General features: G+C 40.2%; 1 protein-coding gene across 2 annotated transcripts in view; it reads right to left on the bottom strand.

Moving 5' to 3' along the window:
- Nucleotides 1-20,209, bottom strand: part of Cdc123 (cell division cycle 123) — a 52,073-nt gene that overhangs the window by 30,710 nt on the left and 1,154 nt on the right. The window contains exons 2-6 of one of the 2 annotated variants that reach the window (XM_028891745.1): nt 17,426-17,497; nt 13,561-13,618; nt 12,955-12,987; nt 5,074-5,169; nt 3,561-3,667 (exon numbers count right to left, since the gene is read on the bottom strand). In XM_028891745.1, coding sequence (XP_028747578.1) covers nt 3,561-3,667; nt 5,074-5,169; nt 12,955-12,987; nt 13,561-13,618; nt 17,426-17,497 — 366 coding nt within the window. The remainder of the gene's footprint in view (nt 1-3,560; nt 3,668-5,073; nt 5,170-12,954; nt 12,988-13,560; nt 13,619-17,425; nt 17,498-20,209) is intronic. The other variant, XM_028891756.1, reaches the window with a different exon arrangement.

Raw genomic sequence — 20,209 nt, 5'->3', positions numbered from 1 at the left:
CTTTGAAGTACATGCCCCTGGGGCATGGCCTCTTGGTGACCCTTAAGACCTGAGATGCACATAGGCATCGCTCTCTTGGCTCCCTTATGGGACTGGCTGCAGGACTGATTCAGGCGGCTGGAACAGCGTTCCAGAACCTGTGTCAATTCTGTTCTGTACAGTGAGTTTTCTCCCTTAACAAATTCTTTTGCCCTTTAAACAGACTCCGTGAATTTCCCGTAATATTCTTGACTATATCACAATATTGATTTCTTTAGCCAAGGTATGACTCAAAGTAGTGTAATCAATACAAATTTATTTTTATGATACAGTAAAAATTTGCACAAATCAACAATTGTGTATTAGAATAATCACTGATATCTCATTCTATTATATAATTTAATGGGAATTCTGAAAAGGACCTATAACTAACAGTAGCCAGCAGTGGGGCTTTGAACCACAGAACAGACTTAGGCCTCAGCAGAGTAAAACAGTGCATGATCTTGTCGAACCTAAAGGATTACACTCTTAATCTCTGAGAGCTTCTGAAAGCTGACATCGTGACAAAAGTTCCTTTTGATTTTTTCTACTTTGTGGTGCTAGGAATCAAACCCAGGGCACCAAGAAGGCTAGGCAGGTGCCCTACAGCTGAGCCACACTTCCAGGCACAGATCTTCATTGTTCACAAGTTTTACTAATAAAGAATTTTGTTATAACGGCATACACACTGTTAAGTACTTGGCTTATTGCTGGCTATGCCAGTGATTATCAACACTATTTCTAGGAACACATCAGTAATGCCCAACTAAAGGGCTGGAGGCTGAGTGCACAGCAATTGTTCTCTCCGATACCCTAACTGGTGATAGTAGAAGCATGGCCATTTATGGGTGAGCACCCTAAATCCAAGGCCTCACATTGACTTGCTGACTTTTCCTTAAAAGTCAAAAAGAACAAAATGTAAAACATGACTGATAGTTTTACCATCCACTGATGAATGTCAAAGCTGATTTTTAAAACCATCAGCTTCAAAATGAAAAGTAATGTGAAACTATTTTTGGAAAGGCCAAGATGTCCTCACATTCTTACTGCAATGAATACTAAAGGTCTGTAAAAGTCTGTATCAATTAATTAACAGATACAAAGCAGTCTGAATGTGATAATAGTTCAAGATCTCTTACTCAAAGCATTAGGTGTTTAAAAAAAAAAGCTTTAAAGGGGCGGGGGAGTGAAGCAATGACTTTCTCCTAACCAGAGCAATCTGCCAGAATACAAATGCTGCTGCAGTTATTAAAATGAAAACTGAGGGCCACCAACTCCCAGTAATACCTGTGCCTGTGCGACCACAAAAAGTCAGCAACTGCATGTTAAAACAACACGTGAAGCTGGGCAGTGGTGGCGTACGCCTTTAATCCCAGCACTCAGGAGGCAGAGGCAGGCGGATCTCTATGAGTTCAAGGCCAGTCTGGTCTACAGAGTGAATTCCAGGACATCCAGGGCTACAAAAAAGGAACTCTGTCTTGAAAGACTAAAACAAAAACAATACATGCTTGGGTTTTTGTTGTTGCTGTTAATTTTAATCATTTCTATAAAGCCAGAAATGAATGGCTATAGAAATTCCTGGATAACTCTCTTCCCTCTACATGCTATTTTTCATGATGCCAGAGACTAAATGTAGGGCCTCATGCATGCTAACCATATATGTAATGACTGAACCACACCCTAAATAATAATAAACTTGGGATACAAACACACTCGTCAATGGCTACAACACATTGTTTTCTCTTATCAACACTCTAATCCCATATACAGAGCCCAGGTGTAACAGAGCTGATTGTGACTGTCAGGCAGTGGACATACCTAGCCATGCCAGGATCCCTTCAAAATAAGAGCTGAGGCTGAAGCAGAGTGAACTGCCAGAACAGACCCCACTGCATGGTTAGGAATAAGGGTGTGCATCCACATGCAAACACTGTATTTTTGCAGCTTATAGCAGAACTTACAGACTAGTTTAACTGAGAAGATGTTTAGAAGATTAATAGGAGGGATGTCAAGAATGGCTGTTGTTTGGTGATGAGACAAAAAAAGATTGGGGTGCACACACACACACACACACAAACACACACACACACACACACACACACACACACACACACACACACACACACGCTTTTGCTTGCTCACTCTCTCTCTGTCTCTCTCAGTGGTTGGTGCTCTGCCCTGCTATGATTAGCAGCAGCAGCTCAAGTTTTGTTGTTTTGGTTTTTTTTTTTTAAGACAAGGTTTCTTTGTGTAGCCCTGGCTGTCCTGGAACAACTACTCACTCTGTAGACCAGGCTGGCCTCAGACTCACAGAGATCCACCTGCCTCTGCCTCTGCCTCTCGAGTGCTGGGATTAAAGGCATGTACCACCACCCGACATAGCTCAAGTTCTTTAGCCACACAGTTATCATCAAGGAGACAGTAATTCTACTTAACAACAACAAAAAAAAATCCTCAAGACTTACTTTAAGGATCTTTATGGCAGAGCTTTATAAAAGAAAAGAGAATTGCTCAAACACATCATGCTACCAGTATCTAGTGGCAAACCATCGAGATCAGATAAAATAATGATAAATGTAAGTATGTAAAGACACAGAAAGATGTCATGATATGCTGATAACATACTGTCACTATACACTGCAAACATAACCTACAGAGCAATTTGAACAACTGGATCCCACTCTTCAAGTTGGGCTGGAGAATTGGCTCAGCAGTTAAGAGCACTGGCTATTCTTCCAGAGGACCCAGATTCAATTCCTAGCACCCATATAACAGCATACAATATCTTTAACTCCAGCTCCAGATCTGATACCTTCTTTTGGCCTCCAAAGGCACCAGGCATGCATATGGCACACAGACATATACACAAGCAAAGCATCATATACATAAAACAAACAAAAAAGTCCTAAATTAAGGAAAAAAAATAGGGCAGGTGGGCTGGCAAGATGGCTCAGGAAGTAGACAGAGGCAGTTGCTCCCAAGCCTTGCAACCTCAGTGCGACCCCTGGGATCCATATGGTAAAGAGAGAGAACCAAGTCCTATAAGCTGTTTCCTAACCTCCACAAGTGCTCTATGAGTTGTATACACACATATACACAAACACATACACACACACACAAAACACACATATGAATAATTTAAATAATCCTTAATAGACAAAGACAGGTATATTTACATTATATCTATGAATCAAACAAAATCTGGAAGTATATACAGTTGATTATATAATGAGCTTACCATGCTTTCCTGTTTTTCCTCATTAGTAGTTACTAATTTTTTATAAGCATATTTGAATTTTATAATAGGAAAAAATTACTAAAATGTTTAATACACACACATACACACACACACACACACACACACACACACATTCTTGATAGTTAGGCATAGCCACTGAATAGCATTTGCTGTAAAAGAAAAAGAAAGGTTTGCTTTAAAATGCCACTTGAGGGCCACAAAGTAGCTCATGACACAGAAATGTTACAGCACAGCTCTAGAGAGTAGAATTTTACCAACAGGAGGCTACTCACAAGACACTTACGGCTGTGTGAAGTCACGAGTGATGAAATCAGAACTCTTGAAAAGCAGGAAGATGTCACTGAGAGTTTTACACTTCAGAGAACTATTCATTGCTATCCAGTATGCATCCTAAATAATAAACATGTGTGAGTTAAGACACATCCCACAACTGCAGCACATAAATGAAAGCAATAATGCACTTTACTTCAAGGGTTTAGAGAACACAGCCAAGCAAATTTTAGCAGAACTGTCAGATGTCAAATAGAACTGTCAGATGTCAAATATACTTCTCAACAAAAAGAGCATGACCAGTGCACGCCAGACACTCAGTTATGCATACTGAAGACCAAGATGGTTCAGTAGGTAAAGGCATTTCCCAAAAGCCTGGATCACCTAAGTTCAATCCCTGGGCTACACATGGGAGAGAACCAAGTTCTACAAATTGTCCTCTGACCTTGAAGTGTGCGTGCACAAATATACCCACAAAACAAATAAACCAATATAATTTTTTTAAAAAAAGTGTAGTTATGCACACTGACATAGTAGGATCCACACATTTCAGCCCAGGGCAAATGCTTTCCAATGTTTTTCATGTTAACATGGAAGGCAAGTTAATGAAGTTACATACATCAGCTAAAAGATTCAAATGGTAAAGAAACAGCTACTCTCCAGAATAAAAGCAGTCATTTCCATCCTTCCTGTTTAGGGAGACTGACAGACAAACATCCAGACTTGGATGGTCAGCACAGTTAAGACCCTATTTATTCAAACAGAAAGGAAGAAAGTGAAACAGTCTCAACCATCGCCTCCTAAAACAGCGACTGTGCTGGACATGTGGACATAAGGGAACAAAGCTCAGTGGGGTGTGACTAAGTCACACTTCCATAGACAGACCAGACACTGGATAAAATACACACTGAAAAACACTGGTAATTACCAAAACTACCCAATTATCCACACTACGTGGAAGAAAGCACTGGTGTATACAAGTCAATCAATCAATAAAGGGACAAGTAAGGAATTTGCAACCAAAAATAATCTTCCCATCTTAATTGGAAAACAAAGAAAATTTTAAACATTACTCATACAGACATGAAAAGTTGACTGGGAAACTAAAAATGAATTTAAAAAGTTCTACATGATATAAATTTCTCCCAATGAAAAAGACAATAACTTCTGGTTAAAGAGAGTATACCCATCATATTTACTTATTAGAACTTTTCAACAGAAAATCTTGCTCTACTGAGTAGGTGATGGTTTAGAACATGCAGACTATGCACAGAAGGCGGACTCTGGCACAGCTGACAACACAGGAGGTCAAACTGTCTTTGGGCAGAATACATAGTATTGCGCAGACGCAGGGTAATACATGCAGAAAAGTCAAGAGAATAAAGCAGAGGGAAAATATAATAAACTCAACAGAATTTTTCTGGAATTAGGAATATAATCAGATCTTCCATGGAGCTATAAAATGAAGTAAAGAGCAAAACAAACAAGTACTCAAATAATAAGATTTTTTTTTTATGTGCGCCTACCCTTGGGGCACTCCAGTTAAGTTTAGGGAAGACATTACCCCCCAGCAAATTGATAGCTTCCTGGACTTGAGTGTTGAACTCAGGAAATTCTGGTGCCTACAGAGACAGAGAACAAACCATGAGCAAGTCAACAACACCAGACACGGAAAATATGATCAATAATTCAAGGTTATAGTCAGAATGTTAAAAACAGAATTATTCAGGATACAAATTATTGTTCTTATTCCCCCACTCGGTTAAATAAAATCAGCAAGGAAATAATATTTACCAGAAAGAGAAATAATCAATTTCTCAACAGGTACTTTCCAAAACAATCAAAACTCCTATCTCTGAAAACACAGCTGTAACCGAGTACATGGTCCCTGGAGAACAAATCACTGGCTCTTTCTGAATACTTACATAACACCGGCATTTAAAGCCATCTCTGATGCCATAAGCCCTGAAATCCCACCACTTGGCAAGTAGAAGCAGGAATTAGGAACTCAATATATATATTGGCTATATAGCAAGTTCAAGGTCAGTCAGGGCCAAGGCAGTGTGTAAGTGTGCTCTGCACAACAAAAGTAAAGACTTCAGTTTAGACCCTCAGTACAAAAGTCAGGCATGGCTGCCCACACCTGTAACCCCAGCACTGGGAGGGCACAGACAAGCAGACTGCAAGAGCTCGCTGCCCAGCCAGCCAGCTCAAGCTTATTGAGACCCCCTTTTAAAGGCAGTGAGATGAAGAGCAACAGAGGACCACACCCAGTATCTTCCTCTGGCTTCATGAACATGGACGGGGACACACACACACACACACACACACACACACACACACACACACACACACACACACACGGACTAATGAGAGCTAGTATTTTTTGAAAGAAGAGACTGGGGTATTGCTTGTACATACATTCCCGGTCTCAGAAATAACACCCAATGTTTAAAGGGCCATTTATGGAAAATGTTCAGTGAAAACAAAAAATACATAATGTGATAGACTATACCTAAATGCTACTATTTACAGGCAAGTTTTAATACAAAGAGTACCTCGGTAAGTTAGAACGTCCTTTTCTTTTTGGTTGAGTTAGAGACAGGCTCAGTCTGGGGCTTGTTTCAAGCAGGAAGTGACAGAAATACTACTATTCAACAGGAAGATAGGCTTGACTGCCAACGGGCCCTGCCTTAGGCTTTAGGTAAATATCAAGGGGGATGGAAAGAGGACAAACTCTTCTGTCACTCTCCGACTGCATTCGCCTCTAGGAAGGGGGTTGCTGCCCCCTACTGGGCAACTGCAGGTTCTGAAAAAAATTAACCAAACTCCATAGTAGAAAAATATTCTGACAAAGTCTAAAATTATCTATACACTACAAAAGCCAGATGGCTCCTATGGACTCTCAAAGATCTAGCTCAGTGAAGAAAGAAAAAAACTGAGAAGATTCTGGGAAAAAGGCCAAAAGAGTAAGTTCTTAAAAATGGAAATGTATTTCCCAATTAGAAACAACTCATGGGTAGGTTTCGTTTGATTTGTAGGCTAAGACTTGATCCCTGGTCTGTGCGTGCAGTCAAGCACTCTAACACTAAGAAACACTCTCAGCTCTAGAAAGGGCTAAATGTAAGCAAGATGCCAACCTATAGGCTGGTTAACAAGTTCTTTCACTATTTGATAGACTGTACCATATCTCTCTTCCACTAGACTACCATCAACTCAGCTTAGACACAGTCATGAAGAGCTGTCTATGAACATTTGAGTTAGGAATCCTGTATTCCCACTTGTCTCTCCCATCAAAAGGATGTAGGATTGGTCATGCAAATTACTTTCTCATAATCACCAGAAGCTGCTGGTCTGGCTGTCCTTGAGCTGTCAATAAAAGCCACTTATCTAAGTTCTGCATCAGCAGTAGTTTCTATAAGACATACAATTGGGGCAATAGAGATGGCTCAATGGTTAAGAGCACTGGCTGCTCTTCTACAGGACCTGGATTCAATTCTCATCACCCACATAGCAGTTCACAGCTGTCTGTAACTCCAGTTCCAGGAGATCCTAACCCCTCTTCTGACCTCCACAGGCAACAATCAGGAACGTGGTACATAGACGTAAAAGCAGGCAAAACACCCATACACATAAAATTTAAAAATAATAATTACAAAGACAAAATAATTTCATTTTCCTACTCCACAAAGCATTGCATGGAAGGACTGCTATATATTTCACACATTTTGCTTTGGTTTTTGTAGTGCTAAACATTGACTCCAGGGCTATGTGCACTTTAGGCAATCTGCAAAAACCCTTGGGTTTTGTTTTTTGTTTGTTTGTATTGTTTTGCTTTTTTTTTTTGGAGACAGGTTCTCATGTAGCACAGGCTGACCTAAAAATCACTATGTAGTCAAAACTGGCCTTGAACTCTTGACCCTCCCTCTTGATCTTCATTTTGCTGGAATCACTGCCATGCACCACTATGCCCAGGTCTGTTTATAACATTTTAAAAGATTTGACTGGTTCTCTCAATCTTCAAAAGCATTCAACCTTATGAAATACTAAACCATGAATCCTACAGAAAAATTTAAATTATAAAAGTTTACATATAGCACACCATTATGTGATTTTCACTGTGAACAACTTGGTAAACTATAGCTAACTCATAATGATGAGAATCAAGTCCTATGGGTATCCTGAAAGGGATCCAGTTACCATCTCCCATCCCAGAGGATTACATATTCACTTAATACACCTGATCATTATGCCTTTTCTTTACATTCTATTTTTAACCAGTTTTAATACCTGCACCTGGTTCCTCCAAAAGTTAAAAGTAAAATCTTTAGAAATGTGTTAAATAAAGTTTCATATCTGCATTAGAATCATGATTTTTATACTCTGAAAATGACTAATAAACAGGTGACATTAATATTATTGTTTCAAGCTCACAGCTCAATTGCCAGTTTTGAACACAGACACCAGTCAGTTGTCCAGGGGAAAGTTCCCATTGTGAGTGGGATAAAAACCCACACATTCATTTGATATCCCTAGACTTTCTGATGTCTCATCAGCTGCCTTTCTAACCTCAATTCCTCACCACAATCATTCAAAGGCTAGGTTTCTTTTTTCCTTTTTCTTTTTTTTGGTCCTAATTGTTTTTAAGAACTACAAAATATATATAAAAAGTTATATTTGCTCATGTTCCTAGATTGAAACATTCAACAATGTGGCATATTTAACTCGAACCCTTATGTGTTTTGCTTGTTTTACTTTTTCTTTTTCCAGTGAAGCAAAGCTAAATTGTTAGTTGTAGATTTCTTTTTCTTTTTTTTTTCTTTGTGGAGCTGAGGATCGAACCCAGGGCCTTGCGCATGCTAGGCAAGCACTCTACCACTGAGCTAAATTCCCAATCTCAGTTGTAGGTTTCTTAAAGGAAAAATGTTCCTGAGAGCAATAAAGATCCTGACCATCATTATAAACCTAGTGTATATTCTTCTGCATTCATGACTTTAACTCAATAGTACACATACTTGTCCATAAATATGGCATTCTAAGAATTTTATATAACACTATCACTTGCTATGCACACTTTTATTTTTTTAAGATTTCATTTTTTTTATCTTATGTACATGACCGTTGTCTGTCTGTATGTATGTACGGTGTTGTATCCAAGTCTGACACCACAGAGTCCAGCAGAGGTCAACAGGTCGCTCAGAACTAGAGTTATAGCTGGCTATAAGCTGCCATGTAGGTCCTAGGAACCAAGCCTGGGTTGTCTGGAAATGCAACCAGTGCTTTTGACTGCTGAGCCATCTCTCCAGTCCCTATGCACACTGTTAACAACTTGATTTGGAGGAGGAACACTGAGATGAATCCAAGTTGCATTGTCTTTTAGCTGTATTTCCCAATTACAAGTTCACCACGGTGCTTTTGAAGTCTGGATTATTACTTCTCTCTTTGTTTTTGAGACAAGGCCTTTTTCAGCCCAAGATGGAGCCCAGATTGCAGTCCTCACACCTGAGTCTCCTGAGTGCTAGGATTATATGCATGTTGATTCATATTCATTCTCTCTTTGGCATATGGGGGTGTTCCTCATTTGATAGCTTTTTAATTATACTAATGAATGATTTACTTTGGATTTTCCTTCAATGGACGAGGCTTCACTATCTCCTCGACTAAGAGTTATCCATCCATGAGTGTTCCTACTGCCCATCTCTACTTATTTCTACCCGGAGAACCTAATTACTTAAACAGACATTAGTTTTTATTGTAAAATGATGTCAGACTTCCAGAAATGTAAGATCAGCAAGAATGCTCACATACTATTCAGACTGTCCCCTTTTCACCCCATCGGCTTTATCATGGTTCCCCAAGCCCTATCTATGCATGTCTACTTATTTATCTTTACATTGTGTAATGAATTCTTTTCCCATGCCATTTTAGAAAACACTGCAATCACTAAGTCCCTTTACCCCTAAATATGAATATTTATTCCCTAAAAAGCTGTTTAAACATTCTTTTATAAAAGAGTAAAGTGATCGCAATCAGGAGGCTTACAGAAATCGAACATCATTGCCTACTTTCTAGGTTGTATTGAAGCTTGCCTACTGCCCTAACAGTCTTTTACAGCAAAAGAAAAATCAGAACTTTTTCCTTATCTAGAGTCCAGTCCAAAGCATCCACTGTAGTTAGGTGTCACATTTCATTAATTTCCTATAACCTCTAACAGTTAGTTACTCTCTCTGTGGTACTTACTGCATGACTTTGATATTTTTAAAGAGTAGATAAAGAGTTGGTTTCTGGCTCTTTTTGTCATGTTCCCATCATCCTTTTCCATTTCTTTAGTTTCTGGCATAGCAAGCTACTGTGGGTCATTTTACTTTCCCAACTTCAGTCCTAGGTTTCTCTAAGAAGTTTCAGTTTAGTGGTGAATAGTTTTCAGAAGCAAGCATAATGGCATGAAGTATGTTCCCTGCTACCATGAAGAATGTCACTGATTCTATACCTTCTCAGTACACAGGAGTATGGAAAACAAACACACACACACACAGAGAGAGAGAGAGAGAGAGAGAGAGAGAGAGAGAGACAGAGACAGAGAGAGAGACAGAGAGAGAGAGAGAGAGAGAACTCTGATTGCAAGACTTGTCTATTTATTTATTGTATGAGTTTATGTGCAATGTGTGTGTAGGGGTGCCCAAAGGCCAGAAGCCATATAGCATGAGATCTCCTGGAGCGGAAGTTACAGGTGGTTATAAACCACCTGATATAGATGCTGGAAATTGAACCCAGGACTTCTATATTAGCAGCAAACATTTTTGCCCACTGAGCCATCTCTCCAGTTCCCACTGTTCTGATTTTAAAGTTTGTGTTTCTCCAAAATTCATGTCAAACCTTAATCCCAACCACAGTGATATTGGGAGGTATGACGTTTGGAAAGTTAAATCATGAGGGGCTAGCTATACCTTCATAAATAGAGTTAATAGCTGCAGAAAGGACATCAGAGAACCCTCCAGCTCTTCATCTCCCCTGCCTCCTTAGCAACAAGGGGCTACCTTGAAGCAGACACTCTGTGTACCTTGTTCTTGGGTTTCCTCTGAAAAATAAATCTCTCTTGTTTCTAAGTTACTCAGTCTGGGAAGGGGACACATGACATGAGAGCAGAAAGAGAAGCTCCTTGAGAAGGACGGGAGCACAAGGAGAGGGGAGAAGACACTGGGGAAACAAAGAGCCAAGTGTGACAACACACATGCATGGAGAGGTCATGATGAACCCCATCTCTTTAGATATGGGAAGTACCTGCTTTCCATGAGCGATCCCCAGAAGTCACATAAAAACTCAAGGCCCACATCAAGGTAGAGTGGGAATAGGAAGAAACCTGGGGCTTACTGGTCAGCCAGCCTAGCCTAATTGACAAGTTCCAGCCAATGACAGACTCTGTCTCAAATGAAGTGAATGATGTTCTCTCTCTCTCAATCTCTCTTTTATTTCTTGTTTTTTTCAGACAGGGTTTCTCTGTGTAACAGTCCTAGCTGTTCTGGAACTCACTTTGTGGACTAGGTTGGCCTCGAACTCACAGAGATCCACCTGCCTCTGCCTCCCAAAATAGCATTCTTAATAATGATAAGGTTGTCCTCTGGACTCCACATGCACATGGACATGTGTGCATGTGCACCTATATACATGTGCACCTGCAAACATACACATAATGAATAAATATTAACAAACAGAAATAAACTGTCCAGTTATAGTAATACATTGTCTATCCATCTATATTATTTAAATGTGAGCTCATACACTAATTAAGATCCAGGTCAAATGTATCAGTGGATTATGGTGGTATTCTATTTGTACTGAAATGTGATTTTAATTGTATGTTAATAAATAAAGTTGCCCGGGGGGTCAGAGCTATTAGAGCCATAGAAAGAGTGTGGCAGTGGTGGCGCACGCCTTTAATCCCATAGATCTGTGTTCAGGGATACAGCCAGCATTGGAGACACACGCCTTTAAGACCTGGAGGGCGGTACTTACAGGCAGTGACGAGGCAGTCATGTGTTTGGGTTTGCAACCAATGAGAAGGCAGAACAGAAAGACTATTTAAAGACATACACACAGGAAGTAGGTCTCTTTGGGAGAGATAGGAGCACCGCAGGAGGTAAGATTTTAGCTCTGAGCTCTGACCTCTTGGCTTTCTCTTTTACATTGGTTCTGTGTTTCTTATTTTAATAAGATGGTTGGTTACATCTACAGTGGATGGATGGCTCCATACCCATAAGTACATACATAGCACAAAGTGGGTGGGTAATCAAAAAGAGGACATAAAGTTGGGAGAGGAGATGAGAGTGGGTCTGAGAGTTAGGGGGAGAAGTAGATATGAATATGATCAAAATGCACTGTATGTAACTATCAAATTCTCAAAGAGTTCATAGAAATATTTTATTTTAAAAATCCTGGCCATGGGGCTGGAGAGATGGCTCAAACAGTTAAGAGCACTGCCTACTCTCTCCTAAGGTCCTGAGTTCAATTCCCAGCAACCACATGGTGGCTCACAACCATCTGTAATGAGATCTGGTGCCCTCTTCTGGCCTGCAGACAGAACATTGTATACATAAAATAAATCTTAAAAAAAAAAAAAAATCCTGGCCACATGTTGCTTCCCATTGAAGCATTTCTAGATGTTCCCAGTTAACTGTTCCCTCTGTTTTAAAATCCTGACCATCTCCCTCCTACCTTAAGTCATCCTTCTCCCTGGTTAATAAACCCTCTGATGGCAGAAATTGAATAAATACCTTTGTCCCACAGAGCCCAAGTGAACGGCCTGAGTATGACAGAATCACACTGATCTGAATGGGATTTTCATATATAAGAGTGATATGTATGGCATCTGAAGTAAACAAGACAAAAATTCCCATCTCCGCATCTGTTGGCATGGTAATCTAAGGAAATAGCATCACTTTTAGACATCTCCATGTCTTCTCATGTATCCTTAAAATTGTATCTCTTTAATCGAAATAAACAAAGTACTTTTGAGTAGTACTTCAGTCTCACTTGAAAGAAATAACTTTATGCCATTTAAATATCCTTGAATAAATGAATACAGACTTTCCACTTTAATTCCTCTTCATCTGGGAACCTCAGAGCTAATATTTGGCTTGATTCCATCTTTCAGGATCTAACAGAAGCAAGTTGTGCATCAAATGTGTACTCTTGATATTTCTTTTGTAAGGAAAAGGGGAAGAGAGCGAACTATGCTTGCCTGTTAAGCAATGATATAAGCTGTTTCTACAAACAGTAAGTGATCACCCACAAACAGTGAGGCACCCCAAGGCACACTCATCACACTCAGAGGCAGGCACTTAAGCCTTGAGGCTCATTCTTGTGCGACAGTGTGAGGCTGCCCCATGTTGGTGCGGCTTTGCTCTTACCGTAAGTGTCGCTGTGTTCTCATCATCGGACCACTGCATGGACGAGGAGAGAAAGAACACATTCAATTTGAATACCATGTTGGGATAGCAAAGGCAGTATGCTACCTAAAAATGACATACAGGAGACATCTCTCTCTGAACATGCTATATGAGGAGACGGCTCAGTAAAAGCACTTGCTACTCAAGCATGAAGGCCTGAGTTCTAATCTTCAATTCCCACATAAAAAGCCAGAGTGGCTGGGCACATGGAACCCTCGTGATGGAGTGGGGTTGAGGGTAACCCTGGGGCTTGCGGGCCAGTGTTAGCCTAGCTGAAAAGCAGTGAGCTCCAAGTTCAGCAAGAGAACGTCCCAAGGAAATACAATGGAGACTGACAGAGCAGGATACTGGATGTCCTTCACTGGCCTCTGCAATGCACACATATGGGGCACATACATAGTATGCACAAACATATATACCACACACATACACCACATATATGTATCTATGACATATCTATGTCAAAGTAAGACTTTCATGTAATAAAACGTAAGGTAAGATCTGTCAAAAGCATTTCAGAGATTGTCTAAATGAGAACAGATACTAAACAGACTGTTCTCTACTGACCTGTGTTTCTTCTGCCTCATTGTCACTGTCTGGCTGGGAACATGTTGGCGGATCTTCCCTAAGAAAACATAAAGCAAAATTTAACTAAGAAAAATACTTTGGTGCCATGAAGTCATAATTTTAAATGTACTGAATTTATAAATAAGTAAATTAGTAAGTAAGTAAATAAATAAATAAGATAAATGCAAAACAGATAGCTTTAGGTTTGGAGAGTAATATAAACAAATGTTCACCTCTTGAGACAGAAGCTAATAAAAATATGGAATTAAAATAAATAAAAGCCAGGAGGTTGTAGTGCACACCTTTAATCCCAGCACTCAGGAGGCAGAAGCAGGTAGATCTCTGAGTTAGAGGCCAGCCTGATCTACAGAGCGAGATCCAGGACAGCCAGGGCTACACAGAGAAACTCTGTCTCAAAAAACCATAGATAGATGGATAGATGGATGTATGAATGTATGAATGTATGTATGTATGGATGGATGGATAAATAAATAAAATGTGGAATTAATGGGAGTATACTGCCAGTAAGAAATGGCAGAATGAAAATGTTCTGCCTGCTCAGAAATCACTCAAACCAGGAAGGAAAAAAACCAAAATCCACCTTTATTAACACTGTAAGAATCATGTACAACTTTGATCCAAATATTTGAGGAAGTGGTAGTAAAGACAGGGAAGATAGGATGAGGGCAGATACAGAGGGGAAATGGGAAGAGCTTTCCACACAGCTAACGGAACAGCACTGGGCGCAAAACCAAGACTTCTTGTTTGTACAAGGAAAACTGAGCATGTACAATGGAGTCAAGATTACTCTGGATCTCCACAAGGAAGAAAGTAAAAGGCGGGATGGAGAGAGAAAAGGAGGCAGGTAGGCAGGCCCACAAACTTCCCACATATTTCTCTGCAGGGTTATTCTGACTTTCCACCCATCACATTCCAGAATATATTTCCCCATCCCTCTAATTTAGACTAGCTTCAAGACTCATTCTGACCCACACAATTTATCCAAAGCAATAATAGCACCTGATTCTGCACTAGGCTAACAGCAGTCCTCACAGCCTTTCCTCACACTGCTCTGTAAAGAAGCTAATGCTAGTATTACTGAGGATGAGGAGGTCCACATGGAAAAGGAGACCCAAGTGACAGCTTTAACTATCAGACCTGTGAGGTAGTCCATCTTATGATGACCCACCTCAGCCTGGTCACCAAATGACTACAGCCATGTGACTTTAGCAAGACCAACAGAAGACGTGCCCAGGGCTAAGGATGAAGAAGATCAATTTTTCCATATGTACCAGTTAACAAGAGCGCCGCCCACAGTTGGTTGGACATTAGCAGATATCATGAGATTCCCGACTCAGAAACAAAGGGCTCTGTTACTCACAGGACAGCACAAAGCATCTCTGAATTAGTTCCCTCTTGACCCTCCAGTCTTACAGGGTCAGCACGGAGTGGCCCGAGTGTCCTCTTAAGGAATCTCATCTTTTACAAAGAGATCCAAGTACACCTGCTCCATGCATAACCCAGGGAGATATCTAACCTGCTTTTATTCTGGAGGGAGACACCCTGTCTCCTCCTCAGGATGCCTGCTTGTATAAACACTCCTGGAAAGATGGTCAAGAACAAAAGTTGGCCGTGATTCTGCTTGCAAGATACGCAGCAATGTGAGAGACGCTGCCGGCAATCAGTGACAAACAAAATGGGCCCTGGTTTAAGCTGCTAAGTTTGAGGTGCTGTGTTATGCTGCAATAGATAAGGGGTCAAGACAATTATTATGCAATATGAAATATAGAACATAAAATCCCATACCATTTACCTAGGGAAAAAAAGCAAAAACCAGAATGACATGGGACTTTTAGATCGAAAGATAGCAAAAAGAAGACAGACAGAAACATAGGATAACTTCGGGACCTGGATCAAAATCCAACAGTCCCTTCTGCCTCTTCAAAATGGCTTTTTATACAATGCCAAGGGACGAAGCAAAAGACCTCCGCCTTGCTAGATCACAGCACACCGCACAGACAAGTGTAGACCCTTCCAAACACCTGGTAACCAAGCCCCTGGTCAGATCATCCACTTATGCAGCCCTGCTGGGTAAAGCAAGCTCAGATTCTCAGACCCTGAATAAGTTCTCACTAAGAGGCCTCTGTGGGTCTCTACAGGTACTACATTCTTGTTTCTCTTAGTTTACCATTTTATTGAAACAAGCTCTTGAATGCAAATGGGAAAAGCTTTTGAATATATATATATATATATATATATATATATATATATATGAAAACATTTTTATTCCTATCTCTCATACTCATGTTGGTGAGTGGAGTAGCTGGCTTAATATGAACTTCTAGGCAGAAAATTGCTCAAATTCCGACTTTGAAGGCACAATTCACCGTCTTTCAATATGCTCTACGGTCCCATGTACTATGTTCTACAGTCCCAGCTTTGTGAGCTGTCACTTGTGCTGGGAAGGGCATCTGGTGATACAGCTGTGAGTCATTTCTGCTCCTGGAAGTAACCCCTCCCCCATGTTCTTCTAAGTGGCTCCAATATAACAAATTAGTTCACCAAATTGGACTCAGGTCTGTGCCCAGTCCCCTATGTGGGGTGAGTAGACACCGGCTCACATCTCCCCATGAATGGTGTTATAGAACACCCTCAACATTCCACATGGTGCTTGCCAATACCTGATACTCATGCACGCATCTGACGGATGAAAAGTCAATACAGAAGGCTCTTCAATGTCCACAGCATGGAAATGTATAAAATGTCTTCTAACATTGGGGTCAATAATACTGTGAGTTATTATATATACTACACTTGGGAGTAGCAGTTTCCTTTTCAGTGCACAAGATTCAACTCAGAACTTAAACTTACCATGTTAGGCAGAACCCTAATACTGAGCTTGCAGTCTTTTTTCTTTCTTTTTTTAAAAATTATTTCCTTATCCTTTAATTACACCACACTAATGAGACTCTACTTTAATGATTTTCAAGTTATTAAAAGGTTATCAATGGCCAGGGAGTGGTGCATAATGCCTGTAATCCCAGCACTCAGGAGGCAGAAGCAGGCAGCTCTCTGAGTTTGAGGCCAGCCTGGTCTACAGAGCAAGCTCCATGACAGCCAGAGCTACACAGAGAAACCCTGTCTTCAAACACAAACAAAAAAAGAAAGAAAGAGGGGGATGGAGAGATAGCTCAGGGGATTGGAGAGATAGCTCAGCGGTTAAGAGTACTGGCTGCTCTTCCAAAGGACCTGGGTTCAATTCCCAGCATCCACAGGGCAGCTCATAATTGTCTATAACTCTAGTTCCAGAGAATCTGGCAACCTCACACAGACAAAACAATGGACATAAAATAGGAATAAATAAATAATTAAAAAAAATTTTTTTTAAAGAAAGAAAAAAACAAAAAAAGAAAAGGGGTAATCAATGCCAGAAATACAATCCAGAAAGCTACACTAAAAATCCAGCAGGCAATAACAGGCCAACTTGCACACACACAGTAAAGTTCAGGCCAGTGTGGGATATGACAAAACTATTTCAAAAACACAAACAAGGGGGCTGAAGAGGTGGGTCAGGAGCAAAAGCACTTGCTGTGCAGACATGAGGACCTGAACATCAATCTCAAGGACGTGCTTAATTGTTTCTTTATTTACTTTGAGATAGGCTTTTACTGTGTAGTACAGGTTGACCTGGAAATTGCTGTGTAAACCAGGCTGGCCTTGAGCTTACAGAGGTCCATCTGCCTCTGCCTCCTGAATGAAGAGGATGGTATGCCTAGGCTAATCTATTCACCCATGCAAAAATATTGACTTAATCAGTACACCATTTCTTTATGATTATAAAGAATTGTTTTCTGATATACTTTACCTTCCTGAAACCACCAGAGTCCCATCGTCGAGTAAATAGTCTTTCACATTCTGAGGAAGTGGGAGAATGACACTGGAAAAAAACAAAATATACCAAAAAAGGGCATCATTTAAAAGGACTAGCACAGAGGAAAGATGTAGACAGATTTTTGGGAGGGGAAGGGGCATCAGCTCAAAAAAAAACACCACAGGGACTTATTATTAATTATAAAATCTTGGGTTATAGCTTAGGCTTGTTTCTAACTAGCTCAGTATAATATGAATACACACTTCAGTTTACATAATTACCACAGTAGTTCTTACAGTGAAATAAGAAAAAATACCAGCCAAATCCAGAGAACCAGATAAAAATCACAACTGATCAGAATGCTGAGAATGAGTGACTACGGAATGCTCACCTCTAAACGGGACATCTATATCAACCTCACACCTGAGGCTCAGGGAACATTGCTAAAGAGTCAGAGGATGGGGAGGAGCACTGTGGAATGCTGTTTTCTGGACATGATGTGGCACTGCACTCATGAACTCCCAGCAGCTGTGGTTACCAACAAAAGATCAAACAAAATCCCAGCATGAAGTGGGGTGGGGAGTTCACAAGCCCCACTCCCAGCTGAGAGCTATTGACAATTGATGGTTGCTGTGGGAAAAAGGGTCATTTTCTTAGGTGATGTGGATACTGGAAGACTGCCCAAACTCCAGTGGGTGGCCTTACCCCCATGCACACACAGGCATCACTAATTGAACTGAGATATTTAAAAAAAAAAAAAAATACAGGATAGGAAGTTGGGAGGTAGAGTGTGTTACTTAAACCTGAGAGTATAAGGGGGAAATGGCATGAATAGGATCAAAATACATCATATACATACATGAAGTTCTCAAGGGATAAATAAAAATTATTTTTAAAAATAAATGTGCATAACCAGCTCTGAAGCAAAAATAATAAAACACTAAATAATAATTCTAAGACAATAGTCAGAAGGTGTATTTTCAGCACTAAAGCAGACAATGGCTGCCATATGCCTTCACTTGATTTGTCTGGATTGTGGAAGGGCTGTCTTGTTGGGTGCTAGCAACATCACCAAGTTAAATAGAGGGCATGGCTTCAAAAAGAATACATGCTTTTAGTCTGGACAGGTAGGAAGGCTTAGTGGGTAAAGGTACCTGCCATCAAGTCTGATAACTTGAGGTTCAATCCCCAGGACTCACATGGTGGAAGGAGTAAACAGACTCCTGTAAGTTGTCCTGTAACCTCCACATGCCCAACACACACACACACACACACACACACACACACACACACACACACACAAATTAAATAAATAAATGAATATGAATAAACATTTTAAAGGTGGGTTTAGGTAACACAGCTTAGTCATGGACTGCTTAGTGATGCCATAAAAATCCCACTTATTGGCTTATTTCCACTATCATCTTCGTATACGTGGCATACATTTTAAGTGAATTAAAATATTAAATCCAAAAGGTAACAAGCAACATTTTTGTGTGTGTTTACTATGTATTAGAAAGAGCAGCAGCACTTTAAGTATTTTATTTTACGTAACACTCATGACAATCCTACTACTTCCTGCATTTTCCAAATGAGGTTTAGGGAGATGAAGTAATTTGCTCAAGATGCTGATAGGACCAGAATTCAAACTCAGACAGATGGTTCTGACTCTACAGTCTGACTGTTAATCACTGTATGCTTATTCTGCTTAAGGCGAAGGCACACTATGTCAGAGGTTACAACAGACAGTTACACACACACCAAAGGACAGTTCTTAAGAAAATTCAGGGCCGGGCTGGGAATGGTGGTGCAGTCTGTATCCCCAGCACTTGGGAGACTGAGATAGGAAGGTCACCAGTTTGATAACCAGACTCTTTCAAAAAGATAGACAAAATGAACAAAAAAGGATTTTCAGCACAAAAATAACTGACAAGTTCACAAGTGAACCATCTGTCATACCAACGCCAAAGAAATAATCCAAACATTATTTCAGACCCACAGCTTAACTTTAATTATGTAAGTTAATGAAGGACTGGAATTTCAGCTAGGAAAGATAACTAGTGACAGACAGCAATTACTGCTGCATCAACAGCTCTTCTTTGATGTGACTGGCCATCTTCAAATGCAAGAATTATCTTATTTTGTGTTACTATACATTCCATTACCACATGTGTAACTAGAAAGAGAACCTATGTTTGAACAGAACGATGGAAAAGAAATGTCTTTTGAATAACCTTGGAAGTTATTCCAAGAGCACTGGAAAGCAAGTGCTCTTCCAAACCTTCAAAATTCAAAAAGAGAACAGAATGAAATGGGAAAGACAGATGATGTCCAAATAAATGACAATCTAGGTAAGTCTAAAGGAGAAGTGAGCAAAATGCAAGAAATCCTACCTACCCATGGATACCCACGGCCTTTGGAGATATATATATACTATCTATCCCTGTTAGTGAATGAAAGTCTTATCTACATCTTTCATATTTTATTGTTGCTTTTGAATGGCTGGAGGCAATTCACCAGAGGCATTCTGCAAACCTGAATAGATTCCTTGTTCTAGGCCAGGGAACTAGAGGACAAGTACAATCCCATTCTCTTTCCAGATGGATTGCTGCTTCTCAGAACACTGGGTCATCAGTAGCAATGCAACCATCTAATGCTTCCTGTACATTACCATAACGGAGCTTCACAACAGACTTAGGTCGGGTCAGTATCCCTGCCCTCATTTTACAGTGATGGAACTCAGTAACTGTCACCAGTCGGGTTAGTCAGTGGCTCTTG

The sequence above is a fragment of the Peromyscus leucopus genome, chromosome 5 (genome assembly GCF_004664715.2).
Source record: "Peromyscus leucopus breed LL Stock chromosome 5, UCI_PerLeu_2.1, whole genome shotgun sequence".
Classification (NCBI taxonomy): Eukaryota; Metazoa; Chordata; class Mammalia; order Rodentia; family Cricetidae; genus Peromyscus; species Peromyscus leucopus.
Note: the sequence above shows the minus strand (reverse complement) of the source record. Positions and strands in the feature narration are given on the sequence as shown.